The following is a 25,054-nucleotide window of genomic DNA, read 5'->3' on the forward strand; positions in this document are numbered from 1 at the left end:
AGAGGCAGAGACAGAGGGCTTTACTAGGCCTTGCCTAGCACCTCACGTCTCCCCACTGCTGAGCTCCAAGGCTCAGAAGTTACCCCCCACACTCACAGTGCTGGGCCCTGGCTACTGCCCCCACTACCACACCCTAGTTCAGGTTGTGGAGACCAGGCAGGCTGCAAGGTGGGAGCCAGGCCCACCCTGAGTGGGGCCCACGCAGATTGCAGGCTCAGCCTGCCACTCCACGTAACTGGTTCCTGCTGCGGGAGTGGCTAAGCAGCGGGTGGGGAGCAGGGCCGTCAGGTGGGGGGAGAGCGGCAGGAGATGTGGGTGGGGAAATGCTCAGAGAGCAGCAGATGGCAGCAGAGTACTGTGGTGGAGACGCCCCCCAGACTGATTGGCCTCCTCCTCGTGGGCCTGTTACAGGCTCTGGAGATTGTGGTGGAGGCCCAAGACACTTGTAGCCTGAGCTGGTGGGGGAGGGTTCAGAGCAATGGGCTGGGGGAGAACCAAGGCCCAGTTAGGGAGGAGAGAGATTGAGGCAGAAAGCCCCAGAGGCCTGGAGAGGGAGAAGGAGATAAGGAAAGACCAGTGGACCACAGGTGTGGGTTTGAGCAGAGAGAGGCAGAGAGCAAAGACAGAAACACAGACGGAGCCAGCCAGGAAAGGACAAGATCGGGGAACCAGTTCTGGGCTCTGCCTCCTTGCTGCTTCAGGGGCGGAGCCTAAGAAAGCCCCCCAACAGACTGCCTTACCTACCAGCCAACTGCCTCGAAGAGCCCACAATTGTCCCAGGCACCATGTAGCTTTTCAGAGCTATTGCTGAAGGGAAGCAGGACCATCTCGGCCTCCCATATCTGTGCACCAGGATGGCAGCCGTCCCTCCGTTTCCAACAAGAAAAGCACCAGCAACGTTCCCCAGGCCATGCGGAGAGCTGAGAGCTGGGGTGGCCTATGGGAGAGGAGAAGTTGCTAAAGAGTGCCACATACATGCGTGAGCCAAGTTGTGTGGTCCTCCTCCAGATAAAGGGGCTCCTCATCACGGGCTTCTTTCAGCACAAGGCATCTTCCCTTGGAGAGCAGACAAAGGCTTAGCTACAGAATGTTAGAAACGGAGAAATCTTAAAGCTTGGAACACAGAACTTCCGAGCCAAATTACTGCCCTTGTTTTAATTCCCATAGATGACACTCAGCCTAACAAAGAGCTTCCTTCCAATGCAGCCCCACTTTCACCCGAAGGCCCAGCTGAACCTAGCCCTCGGTGGCAGGTCACTCCCCATCACAAATCAAAACCACAATCATGAAATCAAACGGACACAGAAGACAATGATGATGACCTGTATGGCTAAGCGGCAGTGTCTGGCCACGGCACAAGCTGGCAAGGCCCCAGTCCCCAGGAGAGGGAGGCTCTTGCCTGAGAGGGACTGGGGGCACCCACGGCCTTCTCTATTCCTCAGTCTGAACAGTTAAGCCGCAGTCAGACTCTGGACAGGGGGTTTCTGTTGCAAAAAGATACAAAACAAAAGCGATTTTCATTTGGAAAAAAAAAAAAGAAATCAAATGGCATTCTCACCTCAATGGGCGCTTTGATTTACATTAAACAGAAGACATTAGCCAGCTAATCCTCTTGTGCCAACCAAACTCCTTCCTGTTACAACATTACCAGTGGCTGAGCTGCTGGACACCCTCTCCTTGTCTCTCTCTTCCACAAATGCTTGCTTTCACACACATTTACACATAGGTACATACAGACACACCTCCCCCCCTCCACATTTCACGTGCTCATACACATGCACATTTCCCTCCTGCAGCAGCACATGCACATTCCTACATGTGCACATACATGCCCATTGACAAACTGCCATATCACCAGCGGGAGAAAATCTTTTGGCGGTTCATGGTCTCCCTTCGAGGGAGCACCTTGGCAAAAGCCCCTGAGCAGAGGGTCTGGGGCTTCGCTCTTGGGGCCTTTGCTTGGCAGCCCTCTGGCCACATCCTCTCCAGCACCTATTCCATGTGCCCAGCAGTGAGTTCTTTCTCCTTCACACAACTCCCAACGAAAGACCCACCATGGCAGGCATTTGGAGGAAAGCACCAGATGGCACCAAAAGGGAAGAAATGTGCCCTGCCATCCTTGCCAGACTACGCTTAGCTCGTCCCAGAACACCTGGGTGCCTTGATCTCCTGTCTCCCTGCAAAGGGACCCTGGCTTGCCTTGGTACCACAGTGGAAGGGCTCACACGCTACCATCTCATAAATAACCTCAATCCTCCCTGCTGCTACAAATGCTCTCAGCTCATGCCCTGGCCTAGGTGGGCTCTGCACGAAGCTGCTCTCGTCCCCATTACTCACGTCTCTACCTAGCTGCCATGATTCACCTCATGCCCCTTTAGACACTACATGGCTACTGTTTTCCACAGGCTAAGGGATCCTTGTTCCCTTCCCCAGCTCTGGGCCTGCCTCTGACACCTTGGCTGGGAGGAGACCCTAGCTGCAATGCCTACTAGGCTTGCTTACCTATGTGACCTTGGCTGAGTCCCTTTCCTTCTCCACACTTCAGTTACCTCATGTGCAAAAGGATGGGGTTGGACCAGATGGCCTCTGAGCTACCTTCTCACTCTAGAGCTGGGCTCTTATGTCCCAGGCCCTGGTATGGTCCCTGTCCTCAGGGAGTTTATCCTCTACTAGGGCAGACGACCTACCCACACAGAGAAGGAAATACAAGGTCGCTTGGGGAGAGGGACTGACTCTTCCAGGGAGGGCCCCAAGGACCCTCAGGCAGATCTTAGTCCACTTGGATGTGTGTAGGAGTGTGTGTGTGTGTGTGTGTGTGTGTGTGTGTGTGTGTGTGTATGTGTGTGAGTGTGTATGTGAGTATGTGTGTGCATGTGTGTATGTGAGTGAGTGTATGTGTGTAGGAGTGTGTGTGTGTGTGTGTGTGTGTGTGTGTGTGTATGTGCCTAAGGGTGGGCAGTGAAGGGAGGAAGTTCTTCCCCATCCCTTCCCATGGCCCTCTTCAGAGCAGGTCTCACTGTCTATGAAGCTCCACGTCAGCAGCCAGACCCTGAGGACTTAGTAATCATCACCCCCTACTCAATAGACTCCACTGGCTCCCTAGGGCCTCCAGGAGCAAATACAAGATGGTCTCCTTGGCGTTCAATGCCCTTTATGCCCTGCCCCCTCCCCCCTTTCCAGTCTTGCCGGGCCTCATTCCCCCACCCTGGTCCCCTTCCATCCAGTGACTCTGGCCTCCCGGCTGTTCCATCCCCTCCATCTCTGGGCTCTGGGCCTGGAACGCTCTCCCTCCTCTGCTCCGACGACTGACCTCCCTGGCCTCGGCCGAGTCCCACTTCACACTGTCCCCTATCCCTCTTCTCCAGGGAGCCTACCCCAGGCCTCCTCATTCCAGGCCTTCCCTCCATTACTTATTTCCTATTCGTCCTGCCTAGAGCTTGCTTGTATGTATGTTTGCCTGTGGTCTCCCCCATTAGACTGGGAGCTCCCTGAGGACAGGGGCTGGCCTTTGCCTCTTTCTGTATCCTCAGTGCTTGGCACAGTGCCTGGAATACAGTAGGTGTTTAATCAATGCTCCATGACTTACTGGCTGACAGAGATTTCTTCATTGCTAAAGGTTTTCTTACGTGTGATGTCTTTAATCACTCAGCTACTGTATCCAGCCTTGGGTTTGGTGTGGATGGAACCTCAATTCATTGCATTTTGATGAACATCCACTAAACACTTACTGGGGCCAGGTCCCACTCCAGGGGCAGGAGCCCCAAAAGAAACAATTCCTGTCCTTAAGGTACTTCCATTCTTAGCAGTGGGGTGGTGTGCAAGCAGCACACAGACAAGCAAATTGCTGGAGGCTTGGCTGGGAGAGAGCATTCACCCTGGGGGAGCTTCAGAGAAGGTGGCTCCAGAGCTGAAAGCCCAGCTGCAGAAGGCAGGACTGATACGGTTTGGGGGACAAGTGTGTGGGGGGGTAGACTAACCGACCTCCTTTTCGGGGAGGGGAATGGGGCCAGGAAAGGGGGAATTGACTAGTCCACGGTCATATAGGGAGTAGGCAGATGGCAGAGTCAGGATTTGAACCTAGTTCCTTCGGTTCTCTCTGCACTGTTCCATGACAGTATTCAAGGCCAAAAGAGATCCTGGTTTGGAATACTAGTGGTGTGACTGGAAAGGAAGGGACAGAGTATTCAGGTATTAAGGGGGATGAAAGGACAGGATTTGATAGCTGATTGGATGTGGAAGCTTGGTGGTGCAATGGGTAAGAGCCCTGGGCTTGGAGTCAGTAAGACCTGGGTTCCAATCCTACCTCAGATACTTACTAGCTGTGTGACCCTGGTCAGTACCTTCATCTGACATATGGGCTGGAGTGGACTCAATCACCTCTTAGGTCCTGAGCCATGCCTTGTTCAGGCTTAGACTTCAGACTTCTTTGACTCCTCCTCACTTACAACCTTAACCCCTTGGAGAAACTTTTGTCCCGTACTCAGCACAGTGCCTGGCACATAGTAAGTATTTAATAATACGAATCAAAAAAGACTAATTCAGGAAGACCTGGGGTCGAGTCTGACCTCAGGCATTTACCAGCTCCTCATTTCACTTCTGCCTGCCTCAGTTTCCCCATCTGTAAAAAGGGAATAATAACAGAGTTGTTGTGAGGACGAAATTAGATAATTGTAAAGTTCTTAGCACAGTGCCTGGCACATTGCAGACTCCATATAAATGCTTATTCCCTTTCCCTAATAAGCGTCATCCATCTATCTATCTGTCTTCCAGCTCTCAATCTATGATCCGACGAATCAAAGATGACTCCAAATTTCCAAACATGGCGCCTGGGAAGATGGCACTGCCAGTGTGAGCCAACATAGCCTAGGAAGACTTCATGGAGGAGGTATTATTGGAGCGAGGGAGGGAAGAAGCTTTAATAAGCCTACTACGTGCCAGGCACTGTGCTAAGTACTTTTTACCAAGATGATCTCATTTGAGCATCCCAACTCGGCCGAGGTAGAGACTTTTTTATCCTACATTTTACAATGGAAGATTAGGGCTAGGGCTAAGGTAGTCCGGGCCTTCTTACCTGGAGAGATAGAGAGGCAGAAACTACCCCTGGGGCCCTGGATTTTGGCTGATGCTTTGTCTGGGGCGGCCCTGGGACCAGGAAGCTGAGGTGCCAAGGCTCTTTCGTCTCGGGGGAGTTCTGAAGCCGTTCCCTGCCTGCACTTCTCATCAGAGCCTGTAGGGGAAAAAAGAGAATGCAGATGAAATCTATCTATTTATAACAATCAGAATCATGATTCTTTCACCAATTTTCTCTTCCTCTGCAGGAGCCTGGGAGAAGACTACAGAGCAGGGAAAGTGCTAAAGTGGAGAGTAATGATGCCCTCAGGACAAATAAAGACGCAACTTCAAACCAGCAGATGCCGCCCGAAAGCCCCAAAGCAGGAAATGTCTGCAGAATCAATGGAGAATTTATAGGGGCTCAGGGTTGTTGGTTTTACAAGAAAGCTCCATGAGTCCAGGGGATAGGAGGCTGGCCTGGCAGGCTGAAGGAGGCTGGTGGGAGGGAGGCCGGAGCCTGACTCTCTGTATGATCCCAGAGGCAATAGTAGTCCAGCCATGGCCCTGAGCCCACAGGAAGTTCTGGGCAGCCCCAGGTACTGTGTGGGGACGGGGCACTTGAGGGCGGAATCAGGAATACCCCTTGGCACCAACATTTCCTTCATCACATCAGAGAGTCAGTGAAAAGTGCTGATTCCAAGTGCTTCAATGTTTACAAGGCAGATAGTATAGACATAATGTCTGTTTTACAGATGAGGAAACTAAGGCTCCATTAAGTACATGCCCTTGGTCACACAGCTAGTTAGTATCACAGAGGGGCTTTAAGCTCAAGTCTTTCTGAAGCCAGGTCCAGCCAAACTTGAGTGTCCAAAGGGCTCACAGCAGCCATCTAGTCCAATGCTTTGTCTTCTGTCACATGCCCGATGAATGGCCACTCGGCCCTTACCGGAATGCACATTTCTATAGTACTTTCAAGTTTATAAAATGCTTTCCCTACATGATCTCATTCAAGCCTTGGGAAGGGGGGTAATGGGGCATGCAGGCATAATTCCCATTATAAACTTGGCACCAATATTGATCTCATGACGGGTGGGCCTTAGGCAGAATGCCTGTGGGCAATGCTAGCTCCTGAGATCAGGTCATGGGTGGGACAGAGATCTGGATGGTTATAGGATATGTGTGGGTGGTTCCCAGCATGCCCCTTGGTACCAACATAGTCCCTGGGGCAGGTGAACTAGTGGCAGAAGGCCAGTAGCACCCTGTGCAAACACGCAGTAATGTGAAATCCCTAACAAGAATAATAATTACCATAATTAAGCCTCTATATAGAAGATGTAACTTTCTCAGAGTACTTTCCCATCCTCTCACAGGATCTGTGGGAGGAAAGCTACACAGAGAGCATGGAATGTGCCCAGCCTGGTGTTCTGGGCTATCTGGGGGAGAGGATGGTGGCATAAAGCTTCTCAGTCACTCTGTTACTTGTGATTTGAGCCTCCAGCTAAGTCCTGAGGTGGAAAGGGTATCTATGAAGGTAATGAAAGGCAGAAGAGATACTGAAGGGACAAGAGGGTCTTTAACAGAGGTGGGGTTTGGTTGGGGTGAGAGGAGAGGAGAAGAAAGGGCATCACTTCAGGGCACCAGAATCTAGAGGATGTTGGCAACAAAAGGGGTCTCCATCACCTGGAAGTGGCTGAAAGAACGGGGTGAGGGGGCATGAGTATTATGGGACCTTACTATGTATGTGATCAAACCACTCCATGATCCAAGATGCCGCTATTCCCTCCACTACTGCAAGCTGCAACCCCTCATGTCCATGATCCCCTGTAAGATCCCCATAGGGGTCCACCCAAGGTGCTGGGGACCTTCCTTACTTCCTCTGGACGTTGCGTGGCTTCCAGTTGTGATGTAGCTACACTCATGTCTTTTGATCATATGAGTCTCTGCTGAGCTCCTGTCCCCTGGCATGTTCATTTTCCTGGTTTCTTGTTTGCTGTATGTTGCAGTCTGTGCCTCACTCTTGACTGTCCCTCCAAGTGGTACTCAGTTTTCATTCTGCAGAAACTATAGTCTCTGAGCAATTCACAGCCATACAATGCCCTCAGTAAGATATTGATGTGAAAAACGTAGCCTGTAATTACTGACAGAAGGATTTAGGTCAGGAGAAGGCAAAGCCTTCCTGATATTGTGCAGCTAATGGAACATCCAGCAGTGGAAACCAAAATGCCCAATAGAAGTGAGCATGCAGTTCAATGTTATAATTGCGGTTTTCATCATTGATTCAGTAAAAATAATCTTGTGAGACCTGAAAGGGTCGGTAATTGGATTATGCTTTAAGTGACATTGAATATTGGACATTAGCTGGGCTCTCGCCTCTGGGTGCTCAGGCTGTGGAGAAAATCATCCCTGCTCACAAGGATCTGACTTTTGAATGGAGGAGCAAGAAGGACCCAAGCAAATAGATACCGCATAAATATAATCAATTAGTCCATTAAGGTTTATTAAGCATCTGCTATGTGCTGGTGAATAAAGTCGTTAAATCCATGGTAGTTTGAGAGGGAGGGAACCAGCAGTTGGGTGGTAGAGACCAGAAAAGGCTTTCATACATAATAATGTAAACATGAACATGTACAAATGTGCATACGTACATGCATACATATATACATGCATGCACGCACGCGTACATACATGGCTGTGTGTGAGCCTCATTGGTTGTCTCTCTAGCAGCATGTCACAGGCTGGACAACAGGCATTCTCCATTGTGGATGCTTAGGCCCAATTCTTTGACTGGTTATGCATCTTCTGGAAGAGAGGTTATGATGTTTGGGAGGTCTGGTCTACCATCTTGCTGATAATGATTTCTAGCTCCAATAGTAGAGTGCTTGCAGCTCTTCCCTCCACTGTCCAGATGTTCTCCCTCCCTGCTGGGTCTACTTCCTTCCTGGTGGTTCCCTGTTCTGGGCTTCCCCTAATATTCCCAAAGCAGGGCTGTCTTTGCTCTTAGAGCTTTTGCCGGTGGGTTTCTTGTAATCCTTCTGCATTCTGCCTTTGCTTTAAAGCTACCAAGCGTCAAGCGACACTGATTTCATGGGGAAGGACTCATCAAATTCTTTGTGTGCTTTTTCTCCTTCTTCATCCTTCGTGGTAGCTGTTGATGCCTAAGTTGCAATTCTTTTCATGGTAGTCTTTTTGCCAACGCTTATTGTGAGGGCTGCAGTGCTCAAAGGCCAAATGTCCCATGCAACGGTGTTGCCTGAGAGCCAGCCCTGCTGACTCCTTTCTTTGCTTCTCTCTCTAAGGTGAACCTGTGGGCCACCATCTCGTCATGCTTCCAAGGCCTTCTGACTTCTGCTTTCTTTGACAGCAGTGATTCTTTCAGTATCTCCAAGAGGATGCCCACTCATTTGTCATAGGGTGACGCGCTGGCATTTCAAGCACGAACAGCCAAGTTAAATTTAAGCAACAGGCAGAAAAAAAAATCATGTGGTTCTAAGCAACCTCTTCCCCCTTTTGGAAGTCTTCCATTGGTGCTGCAGACATGGAAGGGGGATCCTCAGGGCTGACGGGCATTTTCTGTTTGTCTTTTTGTCATGGGCTGCCCTGGCCAAAGTCGTCAGGACCTGGTGCAAACCTGCTGGCACTGAGCATCTCCGTCATTAACTAGGCTGGGCTTTACCACAGATGGGAGTTTGGTGCTGAGCTATAGCCTTCAAGAACCAGGGGTTTCTCCAAGACATAATGACAAGACATGACGGGATATTACTCTGCAGTATGAAATGACAAAGAGGAAGCATTCAGAGAAACTCAGGCAGATTTGTTTGAATTAATGCGTAGTGAACTATGCAAAACCAAAAGAATGGTTACAGTAAAGGGAAACGAAAAACTGAAACCCAACTGTGAAAGTTCAGCTGAACTCTGAGGGCTTGTCCTGGAGAATGGGAACGCCCTAAGCATTGGGGGCCTCTAGTCCGGGCTTAGCCACGCTGTTGGGGGTGTGGGGCTTATTACTGGGGAAGAGGCGTTCTTTTCCTTAATTGATTGTAACTGGGTTTTGGTTTTGTTTTTAATTTTTGCTTTTTATCTTTTTGTGAGGCAATCAGGGTTAAGTGATTTGCCCAGGGTCACACAGCTAGTAAGTGTCAAGTATTTGAGGTTGGATTTGAACTCAGGTCCTCCTGACTCCAAGGCTGGAGCTCTATCCACTGCGCCACCTAGCTGCCCCCGATTATAACTGTTATCACAAAAGACATCAATAAAATGCAGTTTAAAAAGCATGTTTGGAGAGGGCCCCGTGTGAGCTCTGCCCCCTTCCATGGTCCTGCCCATAGTCTGCACTGGTCTGGGATAAACCTCCTCTTTTACCATCCCACTTCCCCTCTGGGGCCTAACCTGTCCCCTATCCCCCTCCCCCAGCAGCCTAGAAACCTCAGAGTGTCCAGGGCATGCTTTGTTACTCCAACTCTGGCCCACCCCTCTCTCTGAAGGCTAAGCTTCGAGTCGACCCCCCGCCCCAACACACACTGGGCCCAGCAAGTGTTCATGAAGTTCTTACTGACAAAACCAGTCCATGCCCTCATGGAGCTCACAGTGAACAAACAAGCTGCAGACCAGGTCCCCCGCAGAGGAAGGTTGGGGCATTGGACTGAGTCTTGAAGGAAGCCAGGAGGCAGAGATGAGAGGGCAGAATATCCCGGCGGGCTCTTCCTACTTTCCCAGTTTTTTTTTCCTGATCTTTCTAGTGACTATTTCTCAGATTCCTCTGCTCCATCCTCACCTCTTCCCTCCCTCCTAATATTGGAACTCTCCACCATTCCTTCTTTGGCTTTCCTCTCTCTCTCCTCCCTCCCTTGGCAATCTCTAAGGAATCCTATGCATGGAAATGGCCTTGAGTTGCCTTTTGTTTCTTGGCAAGTAGACAGTGACACTTCACAAATGAGACATTTTGTAGAACTAGAATAAAGGGTGTCATCCAGAAAGGGATGAGTGAATATGGAAATGGGCCAGTCACCTGGTGAGAGTGAGAGAGGAGCTGATGGACATTACCCATGTCACTGCTGGGCCTTAGAGATGTCATTCGAAAGCAAAGGCAAGCCTCCAGCCCTGCCGCCCTGCGCCCCCACCCCCACCCCATCTAATTTAGGAGAGGGAGTGAATGAGAGTTACACAGGAAAGGCAGACATAGATGGGCTCTAATCTATACACACTGCTGAGATCATACATCTTTTGGACGATGCTTAGAAATCATAGCTCAAGCCTCCCAAGGCTTGTTAGACATAAGTCCTACCAGCAGACTTTGATTTGGGAGCCATCCACAGAGTAATGGAAGTTGGGGGGGTAAGTGAGCTCACTGAACTCTTTCACTTGGTTGGGGACTCCTACTTGGCACCATTCCACTCAACTCTCCACCCCAGCCAGTCCAGCCCCACTAGCCAGAACACCCTGTGGTCCTAATTAGTCAACTGAAGGTTTGTTTTGAAATGCAAATAGTTTGTAATCAGAATAAGAAGGGAGAACCAGACACCTCATCCCTTCTTCCTGAATGAGGCCAGTTTTAGAAGAGATATCTTGTGTAGTCCACCTCACCCCCCCCCACCTCTCTGGAGAGTGATTTTAGTGTGCTCTAAATAAGGTCTAGGGTAGCTAGGTGGCATGCTGCATTGAGTGTAGGTAGTACAATGGATAGAGTGATGAGCTTGAAGTCAGGAATACTCCTCTTCCCAAGTTCAAATCCAGCCCAGAAACTTCCTAGCTATGTGACCCTGGGCAAGTCACTTCACCCTGTTTGCCTCAATTTTTTCATCTATAAAATGATCTGGAGAAGGAACTGGCAAACAGAAGCCCTCTCTCAGTCAATTGGATTATTCAAAGATGCCCAAATGGAGATTTGGGAACAGATTATACCATGTGTCCTCACCAATCATTGCCCTAGAATCCTGGGGAAGAAAGGAAACAGATGAAGCATGGCCACCACACATCAGAGATATGTGGGGGAAAGCCAGAAAGTCATTTGGGGGCTGCCATTTCTTAGGACCTGCTTTGGGAACACTGACCATTGCATGGCACAGAGTAGCATGGCATAAGTACTATCATAGAGACCCAACCAAAGACATGTTCTCTGTTCTCGAAGTGCCTGGGAGAAAAATGAAAAGAACTTCGTCTTCAGATTTTAGTCCTTCATCCAAGACAGGGTTGGGCCATGGCCTTCACTAAAGGTTGCTAGGATACGTATGTTTTGTATGCGAACATTCTTCCATTTATCTGTCATGACCACCTTCCCTCCCCCCTCCCCAATCACAAAATTTAGAAAGCATTTGCTGCTAAATGGTGGAGCGAGTGATCACATGCTCCTCCCTCTTAATTACATCCCTGTGAAACCCTCAATTATATCCTTAGCAAGATAGGACTGACTTCATGTGGATGCAGGCATTCATCCATTCGTTTAGACCTTCCCTCCCCCCACCCCCAACATAACATGTGCGTGTGTATTTTGGAAAGAGAGGTTAAGACAATCCAGGCCATGGATGATCACACACACACACACACACACACACACACACACACACACACACCTATGCACTAATTATTGTCCACCTAATTTCTCAGCTATGTCTTCTGTGGTATTTCCAGAACTAAAGGCTGGTTCCAAGAGGTCCAGATGGTTAAGGCTAACATTGCCTTATAATACTGAGAAGCTGCAGCCTTAAAAAAATTTGGTGGATGCTTTTAAAAATATGACTATCCCTTTCTAATGACTTCAGCCTCACCATCCCTTGAGGCAATTAAGAGATAATTGAGCAAAATAAGCCAACATGTTGCCTGATACCTATAGCTCAGCTATTACTTTTCTGCTTAGAGAAGAGAGCTTTGCTTCAAATCCTATCCCAGATACTTTACTAGTTGCATGATCCTGGGCAAGTCATGTAACCTCTCTGGGCCTCAGTTTCCTCATATGTAAAAGGACGGGGCCGGGCTCGATGACCTCCAAGTTCTCTTCCAAATCCAAATCTATCATACTATGAAGACCTGGGCTTGTATCCCACTTCTGATTCTTACTAGTGTGACCATGGTCTAGTCATTCAAACTCTCTGAGCCTCAGTTTCCTCAACAGTAAAATGGCAGAGGTTAGACTAGATAGCATTTAAGCATTGCTCATAGACCTTTCAGTGTCATTTTCCTTGAAATTATTGTGATCCTTCTTCTCTGATAAAAACCTCATTTCTCAAAATAGAGAGAACTGAGACCAATGTAGAAGATTACAAATCATACCCCGCTTGGTAAGTGGTCAAAGCTCAGAAAAATGAGCTGGAGAAGGAAATGGCCAACTACTCCAGTATCTTTGTCAAGAAAGCCCCAAATGGGGTCATGAAGGACACTACTGAAAAGGCATGGGCACTCAATAGTCCTTCAGTTATTGAAAATGTTCTTATTTGTCATTGAATCTCGCCAAGTCTTTTGGGCTCCAGATAGTTTATGCATTTTGTAGTTAGTTATTTGGAACGAGATTGTCATTTCTATGGCTGCTTCTTGGAGTTTGTTATTTCATAGAAATGCTTTTGATTTTTGAGGGTTTCCTTTGTGGTATGACACTGCTGAAACTATTAATTGTTTCATTAGGATCTCTGCTGCTTCCCTAGGATTTTCTATCATCAGCAAACAGAGATAATGTTGTTTTTGCTTGTCTTCATGTCTTTAATTTCTTCCTCTTGTCTTATTATTGCTTTGCTAGAGTTTCTAGAACTCTATCAAATATAGTGAAGACAGTGGGTATCTTCGCTTTTCTCCTATATTTATTGGGAAAGTTTCTAAAGAGGTTAAGTGACTTGCCCAGCTCACACACATAGTAAGTATCTCTGGCAGAATCTGAATCCAGATGTTCCTGAAGTTTCCAGTGTATCCCCATTATAGGTAGCTATTTCACCAGACAGAGTGCTGGACCTGGAATCAAGAAGACTTGAGGTCGAATTCTGCCTCAGACACTTACTAGCTTTGTGACCCTGAGCAAGTCACTTAACCTTGGTCTGCCTCATTTTCTTTAACTCTAAAATGGGGATAACAATAACACCTACCTTACAAAGTTGTGAGGATCTAATGAGATCATATTTGTAAAGCACTCAGCACATGAAAGCACTTCATAAATGCTCATTCCCCTCCCCCCCGACACCTTCTCTTTCTCATTGCGCATGATACTTATTTAGCTTATAAAATACTTTTTTGATATCATAAAAATGTACTTTTATGATATCAAAGAAGGTCTTTCTGTGCCTACGCTATGTAGATGTTCTACATAGTAAATGAATGTTATACTTAAGGCAATCATGTGGTTTTGAATGTTTTGTTTTTCGTATGATTAAATATGTCTATTGTGTTCCTGATGTTGAGCTGTCCTCACATCCCTTTTACAAATGCAACTTGAGTGTATTGAAGGACTTTGTGGCATATGTTTGACAGGATTTTATTGAAAAGTTTTCAATCAAGATTCATTAATGATATTGGTCTATAGTTCTCCTCTGTTTTATCTTTCCCAGGTTTAGCTATTAGGACTAAATTTGTCTCAGCAAAGGGATCTAGTAGGGGTCCCTCTCAATTTTTGAGAATAATTTGTGCAGTATGCATATCATATGTTTTTTAAAGTTTGGTAGAATTCTCCTATGAATCCATCAGGACCAGATATTGATTCCTTGTCATAGTTCCTTTACAGCTAGCTTCATTTTTTCCCCTGAGATTGGATTATTTAATATTTCTATTTGGTCTCAGTTTAGGTGTTTACTATTTGAGGCAATAGGTGGCACAGTGGATAGAGCACTGGATATGACAGGGAGACCTGAGTTTGAATCATGCTTCAAACATTTACTAGCTGTATGGTGCTGGGAAAGTCACTTCACTGCTGCCTGCCTCAGTTTTCTCATCTGTAAAATAGGGATAATAACAGCACCTACCTCCCAGGGTTTTTGTTAGGATTATTATGAGATATATTTGTAAAGTGCTTTGCAAACCTTAAAAAACATTAGACAAATTCTATTATCATTATCATCACTGCATTTTTGAAAGCATTCCTATATATCTTTTGTGTTCTTAGTTTTATTAGCATATAACTATGTAATAGGTTCTGATAATTCATTTTATTTCTTTTGGTTTTGTTATAATTTCACCTCGTTCATTTGCTATTTTGTTCATTTGATTTTCTGACCTCTTTTTTTTTTTTTTTTATCAGATTGGCTTAAAAGTATAACAATTTTATTAATCTTTTCAAAGCACCAAATTTTAGTTTTATTTAACTTACATATATATATATATATATATATATTTGTTTCCAGTTTATCTATATCTCTTATAATGTTTAAATATCTCCTCTTCTGAGATTATTTTACATTTGTTTATTTGTTGTCTTTATAATTTTAAGATGTATTTTCAGTTCATTAATCTTTTCTTTTTTGTTACTATATGTGTGTCAGAATATGCTTTTCCCCCTGAGTTTTGCTTTGGCTGCCTCCCAGAAATTTTGGTATGTTGTCACATCGTTATTTTCTTTCAAATAATTATTAATTGTTTCTATCAGTTGTTCTTTGAACTGCTCATTATTTAGGATCTCATTGTTAAGTGACTGTTTGGGTCTGTGTCTTTTGTTTATGTTCCCTGAACAGATTACCATTTTTATTGAGTTATGGTCTGTAAATGATGTGTTTACTATTTCTGCCTTTTTACGTTTGTTTGCAATATCTCTATGCCCTAATATATGGTCAATTTTTCTAAAAGTTCCATATGGCTCTTAGAAATGTGCATATTCTTTAGCAACCTCATTTAGAAGATGCTATAAGTCTTACAGCTCGAGTTTTTCCAGCAATTTGTTCAGGTCCGTATTTTCTCTTTTGTTTTTCTTTCTGTTAGACTTATGCAAAATGGAGAGAGGGATATTTCAATCTCCTGCCATTATTGTGTTACTGTCTTTATCTTCTTACAGTTCAGTTTATATTTCCTTTATGAATTTAAATATTAAGGCATGTGGAGCACAGAAGTGTAATATTGATATTCATTTATTGCCTATGGCTCCTTTCAGCATAATGCAGTTTCCTTTGTTTATGCCTTTTTATGTTATGAATGTTTGTTTTTGCCTTGTTGATAGTATGTTTTCAACTCTGACTTTTTTGGATTCACATAGTCAATTTTTTCCCATGTCCTCATTTTTGTTCTGTGTATATCTTAATTTTTAAAAATTTCTTGTAAGCAGCACATTGTAAGGTTTTGTTTTCTTATCCGAGATATCATTCTTTTTCATTTTATTGGATTGTTTAATCCATTTGCATTTAAAGTTATGAAAATTAGGTTTATATTTTCCTCTTTTTGTCTCTAATATTTGTTATTTTTTTTTTCCAAATTAGGATTGCCCCTCCCCTTTTCTCTGTAAACACAGTACTTTGTCTCTTCGGTTATTTTAGCTTAATACACTTTTGTTCAGTCATTTCAGTCATGTCTGACTCTTTGTGACCACATTTGGGGGTTTTCCTTGGCAAAGATACTTGAGTGGTTTGCCATTTCCTTCTCCAGGCCATTTTTACAGATAAGGAAACTGAGGCAAACAGGATTAAGTGACTTGCCCAGGGTCTCACAATTAGAAAGTGTCTGAGGCCAGATTTGACCTTATGAAGATGAGTCTTCTTGACTCCAGGCCTGGCCCTTTATCCACTGCAGCACCATCTAGCTGCCCCTTTAAGGCAATCCTATTCCCACTGGCTGTTCCCTTCCCTCTTAAGCCCACTTTCCTGTTTCCTCACTCTCCTTAATTTTCCCTTTCCCTAGTTTGGGAGTTTAGTTCCTTTTTCTTTTTTCCATTTATCTAGTTATTTAATTCTTCCCCTCTTTCTTTTTCTGTCAGTTAAGTATAGTCAAGTGAAATCCTTCATCCTCTCCTCCCCTTCAAGTTGCTTTGTTTTAATAATTCCATTTTCTGTACCTTCTTCTGAAAAGGATTTTTCCTCTCTCTTCATTATTTCTCTTCCCTTTCTATCTATCCTAGTCTTTTGTTCTTTGATTCTTGGCCCTTAAACTTATTTAATTCTTCTTTAGTCTCTGTATTCTTCACGGAATTAAAGCTTCTAAGGCATCTTTTGGGTTTCCTTTTAAAAACAGTTTCTGTGCTATTGCCTTGTAGATCTTGCTCCTTGCCCTGACTCCCTTTTCTATTCTGCCTTACTCTTAGAAATATCCGTTCCTAGAAGTGATACAGAGGTTATTGCCCCATAGGAATTTTCCAATATCCCTGATTGTGCAATTCCTTGTTGACTTTTGCCCTCTCCTTGATGATTCTTCCCCCTCCCAATTTACCATAATATCTCCTCCCTGGGCCCAGACTATTCATTAATAGTCTCCAAAATGATGAGCAGGTGGACTTCAGAGAAACCTGGAAAGACTTACATGAACTGATGCAAAGTGAAGCAAGAAGAACCAGGAGAACATTGTACAGAGTAATATTGTACAATGATCAACTGTGAATGACTTAGCTATTTTCAGCAATTCAATGATCCAAGACAATTCCAAAGGACTCATGATGAAAAGTGCTATCCACCTCCAGAAAAAGAACAGATGAATTCTGAGTACAGATCGAAGCATACTTTCTTGGCTTTCTTTATTTTTCTCATCTTTTTTTGTCGGTGTTTTCTTTTGCAACATGACTAAGGTGGAAATATGCTTTGTATGACTTCACATGTATAATCAATATTAAATTTCTTGCCTTCTCAAGGAGGGTGGAGGGGAAGAGAGGGAAGGAGGGAATTTGCAACTCAAAATTTAAAAACAATGTTAAAAATTGTTTTTACATGTAATTGGAAACAAATAACATATAAAATATTTCAAGAGAGTTAAGCTCTGATTTGCAGGGTAGGTCACCTTTGGTCACATTTTGAGCTCCTTTATTCTTCAGAGCACTAAGCACATTATTCCATTCCTTCTTGCCATTTCTGGTGGGTGCAGAATAGTCTTGTTATTTGAGTTTCTTTTCCTGGTCACTTGCATGGCAATTGTTCAATTGAACCACTGTATGTCTTGCATTTTGGTTTTCTTCTGAAGGTAACCTGTGGATTATTTTTATTGGCACTTTGTTTTCTGTGGTCAGAAGTTCTGGGGAGTTTTTGCATCATGGTGTCTAGGTTTTTCGATGTTTCATGTTCTTTAATCCTTAAGTTGTCTCAACACAGACTGTCTTTGCTATCACTAAGTGTTATTCATGTGAAGATCATGTTTTCTTTTAAAGTCATTGCTTTTTGCTTCTCTTCCCTTGGATTGTCTTTCATTTCTGCATTTCCCATCAGTTATTTTCTCTTTTGGTTCTTGGATTCCACATTTGGTGGACAGTGGGGGAAGGGTGCTGAGTGAACCATTTCCTAATTGTCTAAGGAGCAATCTAAGGCACCCTCTGGAGATGCTATGCTTTGGTGCTTTGTGGATGCTTCTTTCCTGTTTCCTGTGGGCTTCTGGCTGACTTTTTGTGCATTTCTGGGTTGGAAGAAGTCACTTACTATTGTTTCTCATTTGGTTTCTTGATCATTTCTTGAAGTGGTGATGTGGGAGAGATCTAGCCAGCCATCTTCAGATATCCCCAGGGACGATTGGTTAAATGCTGTGTGCTAGGCTCCTGAAGCCACAAAGATGGAAGCTGCCTCTACAGTCACCCTTGTTACATTTGTAAAGTGGAGCTAAGAATATCTCCTTCCTCTGAGGGGTCTAGAGTCCCTTCCATCTCTGATGTTATGGAATGTAGAATATGGACTATGGACTATGGACTATGGAATATAGCCCAGACTGGAAAGACTTGCTGTGATCTCTTCTAGCCTGAGCTGTTGATAAAACTAGCATTTTCAAAGCTGGTAGGGACCTGAGAACACGGAATGTCAGAGCTGAAAGGGACCATGGAAGAGAGCAGAGAATGCCAGAATTGGAGGGGATCTGGGAGACCACCTCAATGAATTGTCTTCTGCCCCCCCCCCAGCCCATCACAGGGCTAGCTCGTGACAATGGCCTGACTCCAACGCAGGGCTCTTTGTGGGCCATTGGGCCTTTCGAGAGGGTGGGGTGGGGGCAGAGATTCCAGCTCCTTTCTTTCAAAGGGGCTTCTGCTGTTACAGAGGCATTGAGTTGCTGACCCCCCCCGCCCCATAGGAGATCTCAGGCGGCCCAGGCCCCTGGCCCTGGCCCAATGCCTGCCAAACTGGCATTGCCTTCAAAGCATTGCATTGTTTTTGCCATGAGTAACTGCATACCCTCAATGTTTTTGTTGGCAAAAAAAACGAGCTCCCAGGTAGTTGGACCTCCAGAGCTATTATCTAAGCCTTAGGGATCCCCCCACTTCCTTTGACTCCCCCTCCCCTGTCCCTTTCTCTCTTCCTTCTTGGCTTTGCACCTCCAGGAATGACTTTCCTGACACTGAGTGCAGTCGGGGCAGATGCTGCCACACACTGGCCTAGTGTGTCTTGGAGAATGCCTGCAAACCAAGTCACAAAGGGCTTCTTAAAGAACTTCCCGGTAGAGCCAGGGCCATTCTTAGTCCCTTGAGAGAAAGGAGGCCCAAAGCTGCTGCTGAGGAATCCAGGACTTGCCTGTCAGGCCACTGGGGGCTTGGGGTGTCCTTTGGGGAGTGGCCTGGGTGCTGAGCTAGGCCAGAACCTGTTTCCTGCCCTGCCAGTCCCCTCTTCTCTGGATGATGCTCTCCAACTCTACTTCCTGGCCCAAATGGGGCCTCTTCATGGACTCCTTTTCTTTGAGTCATCCCTCCTCGTCACTGGCCCCAGGGCTTCCTCCTGAACCATGGAGCAGATTGAGAACATTGTGAAGAGCCACACAGAATGTTCAGCAGGATGAGGGGCCCCTGGCACCCCTGCCATGCCTGGCGCTGTCTCAGCATGGGGCAGCTCATCAGGAGGATGTTTGAAAGAGTGTTCCAGACTTGTCTCCTTTCCCTCACCCCTGTCTCACCTATTATCTTCTTCCCCTGCTCTTCCTTCTCCCCCTTTTCCCTTGCCTTCCTCTCCATTCCCCCTTTCTTCTCTTCCTCTCCTCCTCCTTCTTTCCCTCTCTCCTCAGCTGGCAGGCTCCTACCCTCTCCCCACCCCTCCAGAGCTGGCAGCCACATCCTACTTCCTGCTGAAAGGTGGTGCTCAGCAGACCCACATGCACATTGCTACCAGAACAGATAAGGTTTCATGACTGGGCTGGTGAACAATGTGAACAGTGGGTTTTTGAGCCCAGAAAAGAGGAGCCGTGTTCAGAAATGGGAAGGAAGCTGCTGCTGCTGCAGCTGGCTGGCCTCGGTGCCCTGGCAGAGAGCCCATCTCAGTGTTGGGGGGGAAGAGCCACTGGAAGGCACCACCAGAAGGATTCTGGGGAGCCCCCAGGAAGAAGAAGCACTCACATTTTTAGAGTGAGTTCTGGCCCAGAGACCTCTCATGCTCCCTGTCTCCTTCAAGCCCTTCCACAAACTAATGAATGGCTGAGTAAGTGTTGACCTCCATTTTACTGAGGAGAAAACAGGCCCAGAAAAGTGAAGGGTCTTGCCCAAGGTCACAGCCCCAGGGAAGTGGCTAAGGCAGGATTTGAGGCCAGGTCCCTCTGAATCCCACTCCATTGTCTGCAGGCTGCATGGAAACCAGAAGTGCCATGGCCATCTGGTGAATGTGCAAAGGGCTTGAGTCCCCCCTATTCCCCTCCACCACTACTCACTAGCTGGGTGGCCTGAAGCAAGCCCCTTGCCCTCTCTGGGCCTCTCTTTCCTCTTCTGAGGGGTCTCTAACCATGGTCCTCTGCCACTCACACCAGTGTCCTTTCCCTTATGAACCAGGGGGCTGGGTTTGGGTAATACTAGAAAGTGACACCCAGAGCCCTTTGAGGACAGGAAACTGCACAAGGTCAACTTGAAATGCTTAGAAAGCCACGTGAACTCCCGGGGTGGGCTCCCTCACTTTTTCTGTCCCCCTAGAAAGAGCTGGCAGAAAGGTGCCTCTGGTCACTCAAGGTCACTGTCCTCCTTCCAACCTGGCTAGGCCTCAGGGCCAATGAGAGACTTCTGTGGTGCCCAGGGGTCGGTGCCTATACCAGCTGATGGTGTGCTGCTAAGGAACAAGGTGGGAAAGCTAGGGAGAAGGGGAGACCTTCCCCAACCTGTGCCATCAGCCCTCTGATCTCTGGAGGGATGGAGAAGCCATCAATTTCTTTGAGAATGATGGCAGGGGGTGGGGTGGGACAATGTTCAAAGGACATTCCCCATGGAGCCTGCCAGACTGGATCATCCTACAGGATGGTCCCTGCTTCACTGCCTAGCTGAGCTCCCTCCCTCCAGAAGAAATCTCATTATTCAGGGGAAAGAGGCTCCAGGTGGGGAAAGAGAAGACAAGTGCCAGAAGCGTCTGTGGATTGGTGAGGAGGAAGGAAGGAAAGGGGCATGGGCAGTAGCGTGGGGAGGTGGGGCTGGAAAGGTAGAAGTGAGAGGAATGAGAAAAGGAGAGAGTAGATGGCTAGGAACAGGAAGGGAGGGAAGAGGAATAGAATCAGTCCAGCCCTAAGACCTTTGTTTTCTTTATTGAACTCCCTCAGGACTCATTGAAGATAATAAGGGTCTGAGGGAACACTTATTTCCTCTCCTCCTATTAGAATGTTAGACCTATATCCTCATACAACCCCTTTCAAATGTGCAAATGAATTGACCATTCTAGGTTTCTCTGTACTCTTGTGCTTATATTTCAAAGCAGTTCTGGTCTTTTCATCAGAAGTACTTAATAAACCTTCTATTCCCTTTAAGGTCCGTTTCCCCCCTGAAGTATTGCATTCAATTTTGTAGGGTAAGTTATTTTTAATTGTAAACCTCTTTCTCTTGCCTTTTGGCATATTGCATTCCAAGATCTTTTCTGGTTTTTAGTAGAAGCTGCTGGGTCTTCTGGGATCCTGACTGCTTCCTTGGTATTTGAATTACTTCTTTCTGAATGCTTGTAGTATTTTTTTCTTTGCTGTAAGGGCTCTGGAGCTTGACTATCACATTCCTGAAACATTTTTCTTTTGAGGTTCCTTTAGGGGGGGAATAGACTAGATTGAGTTCTTAACCTTATTTTTTTAAAATAATATTTCAATAGAATTGGATTCCATTGTAATTCTATGCATTTTGTTTCATGCATTTAACATGACTTTGAGAAAAGGTTCATGGAATTCTTCCCTAGACTGGCCAAGTGGTTACGACACAAGAAAGGTGAAAAACTCCTGGGTCAAGTGTGCTTAGGGACAGGAGATACAGCTTTCATCTCTGGCCTTAGGTATCCCAGGTGGGAGGGCAGGCTGACTGCCTTTAAGGACCAACCCTGGAGGTAAACCCAGGCTCTTCCCAGCAGATGGAGGTAGGTCTTCCTATGGAGCAAGCATTGGGTGAATGGCTCACTCAATGGTTAGGGTAGCTCCTGGAAGGACCAGTTCATGAGTTAGCTCTCTACACCTGAGGCAGTTTCTCTCTGTTCCCTAGTCACATACTGTACCCTAAATTCTAGAGAAGGAGATACTAAGAGGGGGAAGAAGAGGGAGAAAGACAAGAGGCACCAGAGGTCAGGGCTAGGCAGAAGTAGAAATGCTACCCAGGTTGTGTCGTGTCCCGCTCCTAAATTCCATAAAATCTCAGTTAGAAAGGACTTAAGGTCATCTGGGTCCTGACCTGGAGTTTCTTCTACATCCCCTACAGGTGACTGAAGGCCTTCAGAGATGGACGGCTCATGTCCTCCTGAGGTAACTGGGAGTGGCCAAGCAGTATAAATCTGTCCTCTTCCCCTCATCTCCTGGTCACCCTTCTCTGGGCATGCTTTCTAAAATGTGGCCCCTGAACTGAACCCCATCTGCCAACTGTGTCCTTTGGTTCAGGCCAGTGGCCCATGCCAAGGGCTCACAAGTCATTTAGCAGTGGTCTCACACTGGACTCCCACTGAGCTGAGAGGCCGCCTTCTCTGAGTGTTTGCTGACATGAATCATTGATGGGTCAGCCCAGGAGGGGTCCTGTTTCTGGGGAGAAGGGGCTCAGATTACTCCTCACACCACCTCTTCTCCCCTCCTCCAAAGCAGGAGACTGGGAAAGAAGGGGGGGAGTGGCAGCTGCTGTCTAGCTAAGCTGCCTGTATTTGTCCGCTTGGAAGAGGAGACCTCCAAATGGAGGCCAACCCAGACCTAAAGATGCTCAAAGCTGCATCTCTGGAGACTGATCACCCAATACCAAGGATAGCATTCCCTCAGATCCATTTCATGCAGGGCCTTTTCTACTCTTCAGAAGTTCCCTTGTTCAAGGAGGGGCAAGTGTGAACCTTCAACCTCTACTCTCTGCTCCTCCCTCCCCATTACATATTTGTTAGAATTAATGCAGCAGAGCTTACGTGTCTTCAGTATACATGTGGACTCTGGGAAAGTGTAATATTTGACACTGTACATCTGGGTTGGGCTGGATGAGAGAGATTGACAGGAAACAGCTGAGAACAGAGCCAGAGAGGTGAGGGGAGGCATTGGGCTACCTTAGGTAAGCCCCTCTTATTCACTGGGTCTCAGTTTCTTCATCTCTTAAGATAAGGAGTTTGAACTGAATGATCCTTAGGTGTCCCCCATGTCCCCAGGTCTGACGGCCTCTGTTCTAAGGGCCCCACAGCTCTGACAGCCTCTGTTCTAAGGGCCCCCAAGCTCTGACAGCCTCTGTTCTAAGGGCCCCCCAGCTCTGATGGCCTCTGAATCTGAGGCTAGAAGGAAACAGCAGAAACCAGAGAATTGCAATGAGGACCCAAGGCTACTGAGAAAGGGCAGGTTGGACATGTTGCTAGATGGGTAAGGCAAGGACGGGTAAGAATTCATGTAAGGATGAAGGCCCAAAGCCAGATTTTCAGGGAAGTGGCAAATGAAACCTTAGACATCTTTTACAAATTAGGAAACTGAGGCATAGAGAGGGGAAAGACGAGGCAGGATGGCTCCCCCTCCTAGAGTCTTTCTACCTTGCCCAGTGGCTTCCTCATGTTCCAGTCACTGGGCTCTTATTCCCTCCCAACCCCTGATGACCTTGGAGGGGGGAAAGGAGGGTCAGGTCTGTGCCACAGGCACATGTAAGGAGACACAAATTATACAACATCCCCTCCTTCCCGGCCCCCCCACCCCGGCCCCTTCTGCTAGGATGAGACCTGGCTTCTGACTCCTATTTCCCCCCACAGCCTTTTGTCCTTTTACTAGCTGTGTGGCCCTGGCTAAGTCAGGTAACCTCTCTGTGCCTCAGTTTCTTCACCTGTAAAATGAGGGGCATCTAAGGCTCCTTCCAACCCTAGACCTATGTTCCTGGGATCACAGGTGCAATAAGTCTGAGAACAGCAGCCGAGTTTGGACAATTGAACAGGCAGCTGAGGGCAGTTCCTGTTCTGGGGCACCCTTAGGCTCTCAGGGCAACAAGAATTTGGGGCCAGAGCCAAGCACCTGCCTTCCCAATTTCCCCCTTCTCTTCTCTTTCAAACTGTCCAGTTCCTTGACACTTTTCCTTGCTTAGGGGACTCTAGGATGGTCTTTTGAGAAGGGTTGGGGCCCAGGCTTAAAAGGGTCTGGTGGGTGCGTGGTAGAGATGGTGGCTAGGTGGCATTCATCTGGAGGAGGAATAAGGTCTCTGGCCACTTGGGGACAGGGGATGGGGCCAGGGCCAAGGCCAGGCTTTCCTTCCTTGTGCCCCTGGCCCGAGTTGTGCTGACTTGGGCTTGCCCTCAGATGCCTAAGCCCTTTGGTAACCCAACTCCTCAAGGAGGGGCTGTTGGAGGGCAGGACTCATCTGAAGTGACAGGAGGGGAAACTGGAGGCTAGGAGGGGAAGGGGCCCAGCAGGGAGGAGGAAACAGGTGGCAGGGAGGGAGTGAGAGCTGGGAGAGGAAGCAGGCCTCCTGCTAGGCCTATGGCCTCTGCAGCCGAGCATTTGCTGGAGAACAGAATCTGGGAAACTGAGCCTGCAGAATGGTGCGCTCCCCTCCCCTCCCCCTCTCCCTCCTCATCACCATCACCATTTTCACCACCCTGAGCCTTGTGATGCTGAGGAAACCCCAGCAAATAAGCCTGATGAAGTTCTTAGCCTACCTGCTGTTGCTGGGAGACCAGGTGTCCTGGGATTTCAGCAGAAAGAGGATCGGGAGAACAGATTGCGGTCAGAACAGGCTCTGCCCCTAACATCCGGAGTGACCTTTCCCTTCCCTGGGCCTCAATGTCTTGGTCATCAGACTAAGGGGCTTTGCCCTGTGAAGTTTGGGTTCAGTCAAAAGGCCACACTTGAGGACCTAGACTGGATGGACTTCGAGCTTCCTCCCGACTCTCCCCTTCTGTGTTCTGAGTTCGGGAAGCTTGAGAGCTCTCCCAGCTCAGACATTTTGGAGTTCGGAGAGTCTCTGATTCTGCAGGATTTCACTGCCTGCTCTCAGCTGCAGCCCAGTTTGGACAGATAGCCCTCGACCTGCCTGCTGGTATCTTCCTTCCTCTTTCTTAGACCGAGTTCTGGATAAGCGGTGTCCAGTGGCTGCCTCCGCTTTCTTACCTTCCACTCCCTTCCCAACCTTTGGGAGTCTGGCTCTTTCCAATGGCCTTTTCTCAGTCCTCATCCCCAGCTTCTGCATAACCTTTGGCGCTGTTGCTCAGCCCTTTCTCCCAGATGCTCCTCCCTCTCTAGTGTGAGCTTGGGTTTCCTCTGCAGCCAGGCTCGCCGACCATGTCCTTCCTGCTGTGGGTTCTGGGATGGGTCCTCTCCTTTTCTCTCAATACATCACAGGTCTTCACCTTTTTTGTGTTATGGCCTCCCTTTGGCAGTCTGTCAAAGAAGTTGATGGGCCCTTTCTCAGAAAGGATTTTTTTTTTAAATTGAAAGAAATATGAAATTGCAGTTAGAGTTCAGTGAAAATAATGATGTCTTTTTTCCCATTCAAGGTCATGGGCTCACGAGGTTCTGAACACTCTCTTAGGGACCTCATCAGATATCCTGGATTCACCTGCCTCATTTC

General features: G+C 47.1%; 1 protein-coding gene across 1 annotated transcript; it reads right to left on the minus strand.

The window, feature by feature from the left end:
* Nucleotides 1–270: 270 nt before the first annotated feature.
* On the minus strand, nt 271–24,696 carry LOC144454990 (uncharacterized). Its single transcript, XM_078147807.1, has 3 exons — nt 24,144–24,696; nt 5,072–5,227; nt 271–937 (listed from the first exon to the last, which is right to left on the minus strand). Exons 1-3 carry the CDS (start codon nt 24,234–24,236, stop codon nt 737–739), a joined length of 450 nt encoding a protein of 149 aa, XP_078003933.1. The 5' UTR covers nt 24,237–24,696; the 3' UTR covers nt 271–736.
* Nucleotides 24,697–25,054: the final 358 nt, after the last annotated feature.

Source organism: Phascolarctos cinereus, unplaced genomic scaffold, assembly GCF_003287225.1.
Source record: "Phascolarctos cinereus isolate Bilbo 61053 unplaced genomic scaffold, phaCin_HiC Scaffold_8;HRSCAF=390, whole genome shotgun sequence".
Lineage (NCBI taxonomy): Eukaryota > Metazoa > Chordata > Mammalia > Diprotodontia > Phascolarctidae > Phascolarctos > Phascolarctos cinereus.

Bases quoted from the DNA above. Each gene is read 5' to 3' on its own strand.
- LOC144454990 (XM_078147807.1), bottom strand. From the start codon at position 24,236: ATGTTAGGGGCAGAGCCTGTTCTGACCGCAATCTGTTCTCCCGATCCT. The intron at 5,228-24,143 runs GTAGGCTAAGAA...TTTCCCCTACAG, and splicing joins TGGTCTCCCAGCAACAGCAG to GCTCTGATGAGAAGTGCAGG. The intron at 938-5,071 runs GTAAGAAGGCCC...CCTCTCCCATAG, and splicing joins CTGCCTCTCTATCTCTCCAG to GCCACCCCAGCTCTCAGCTC.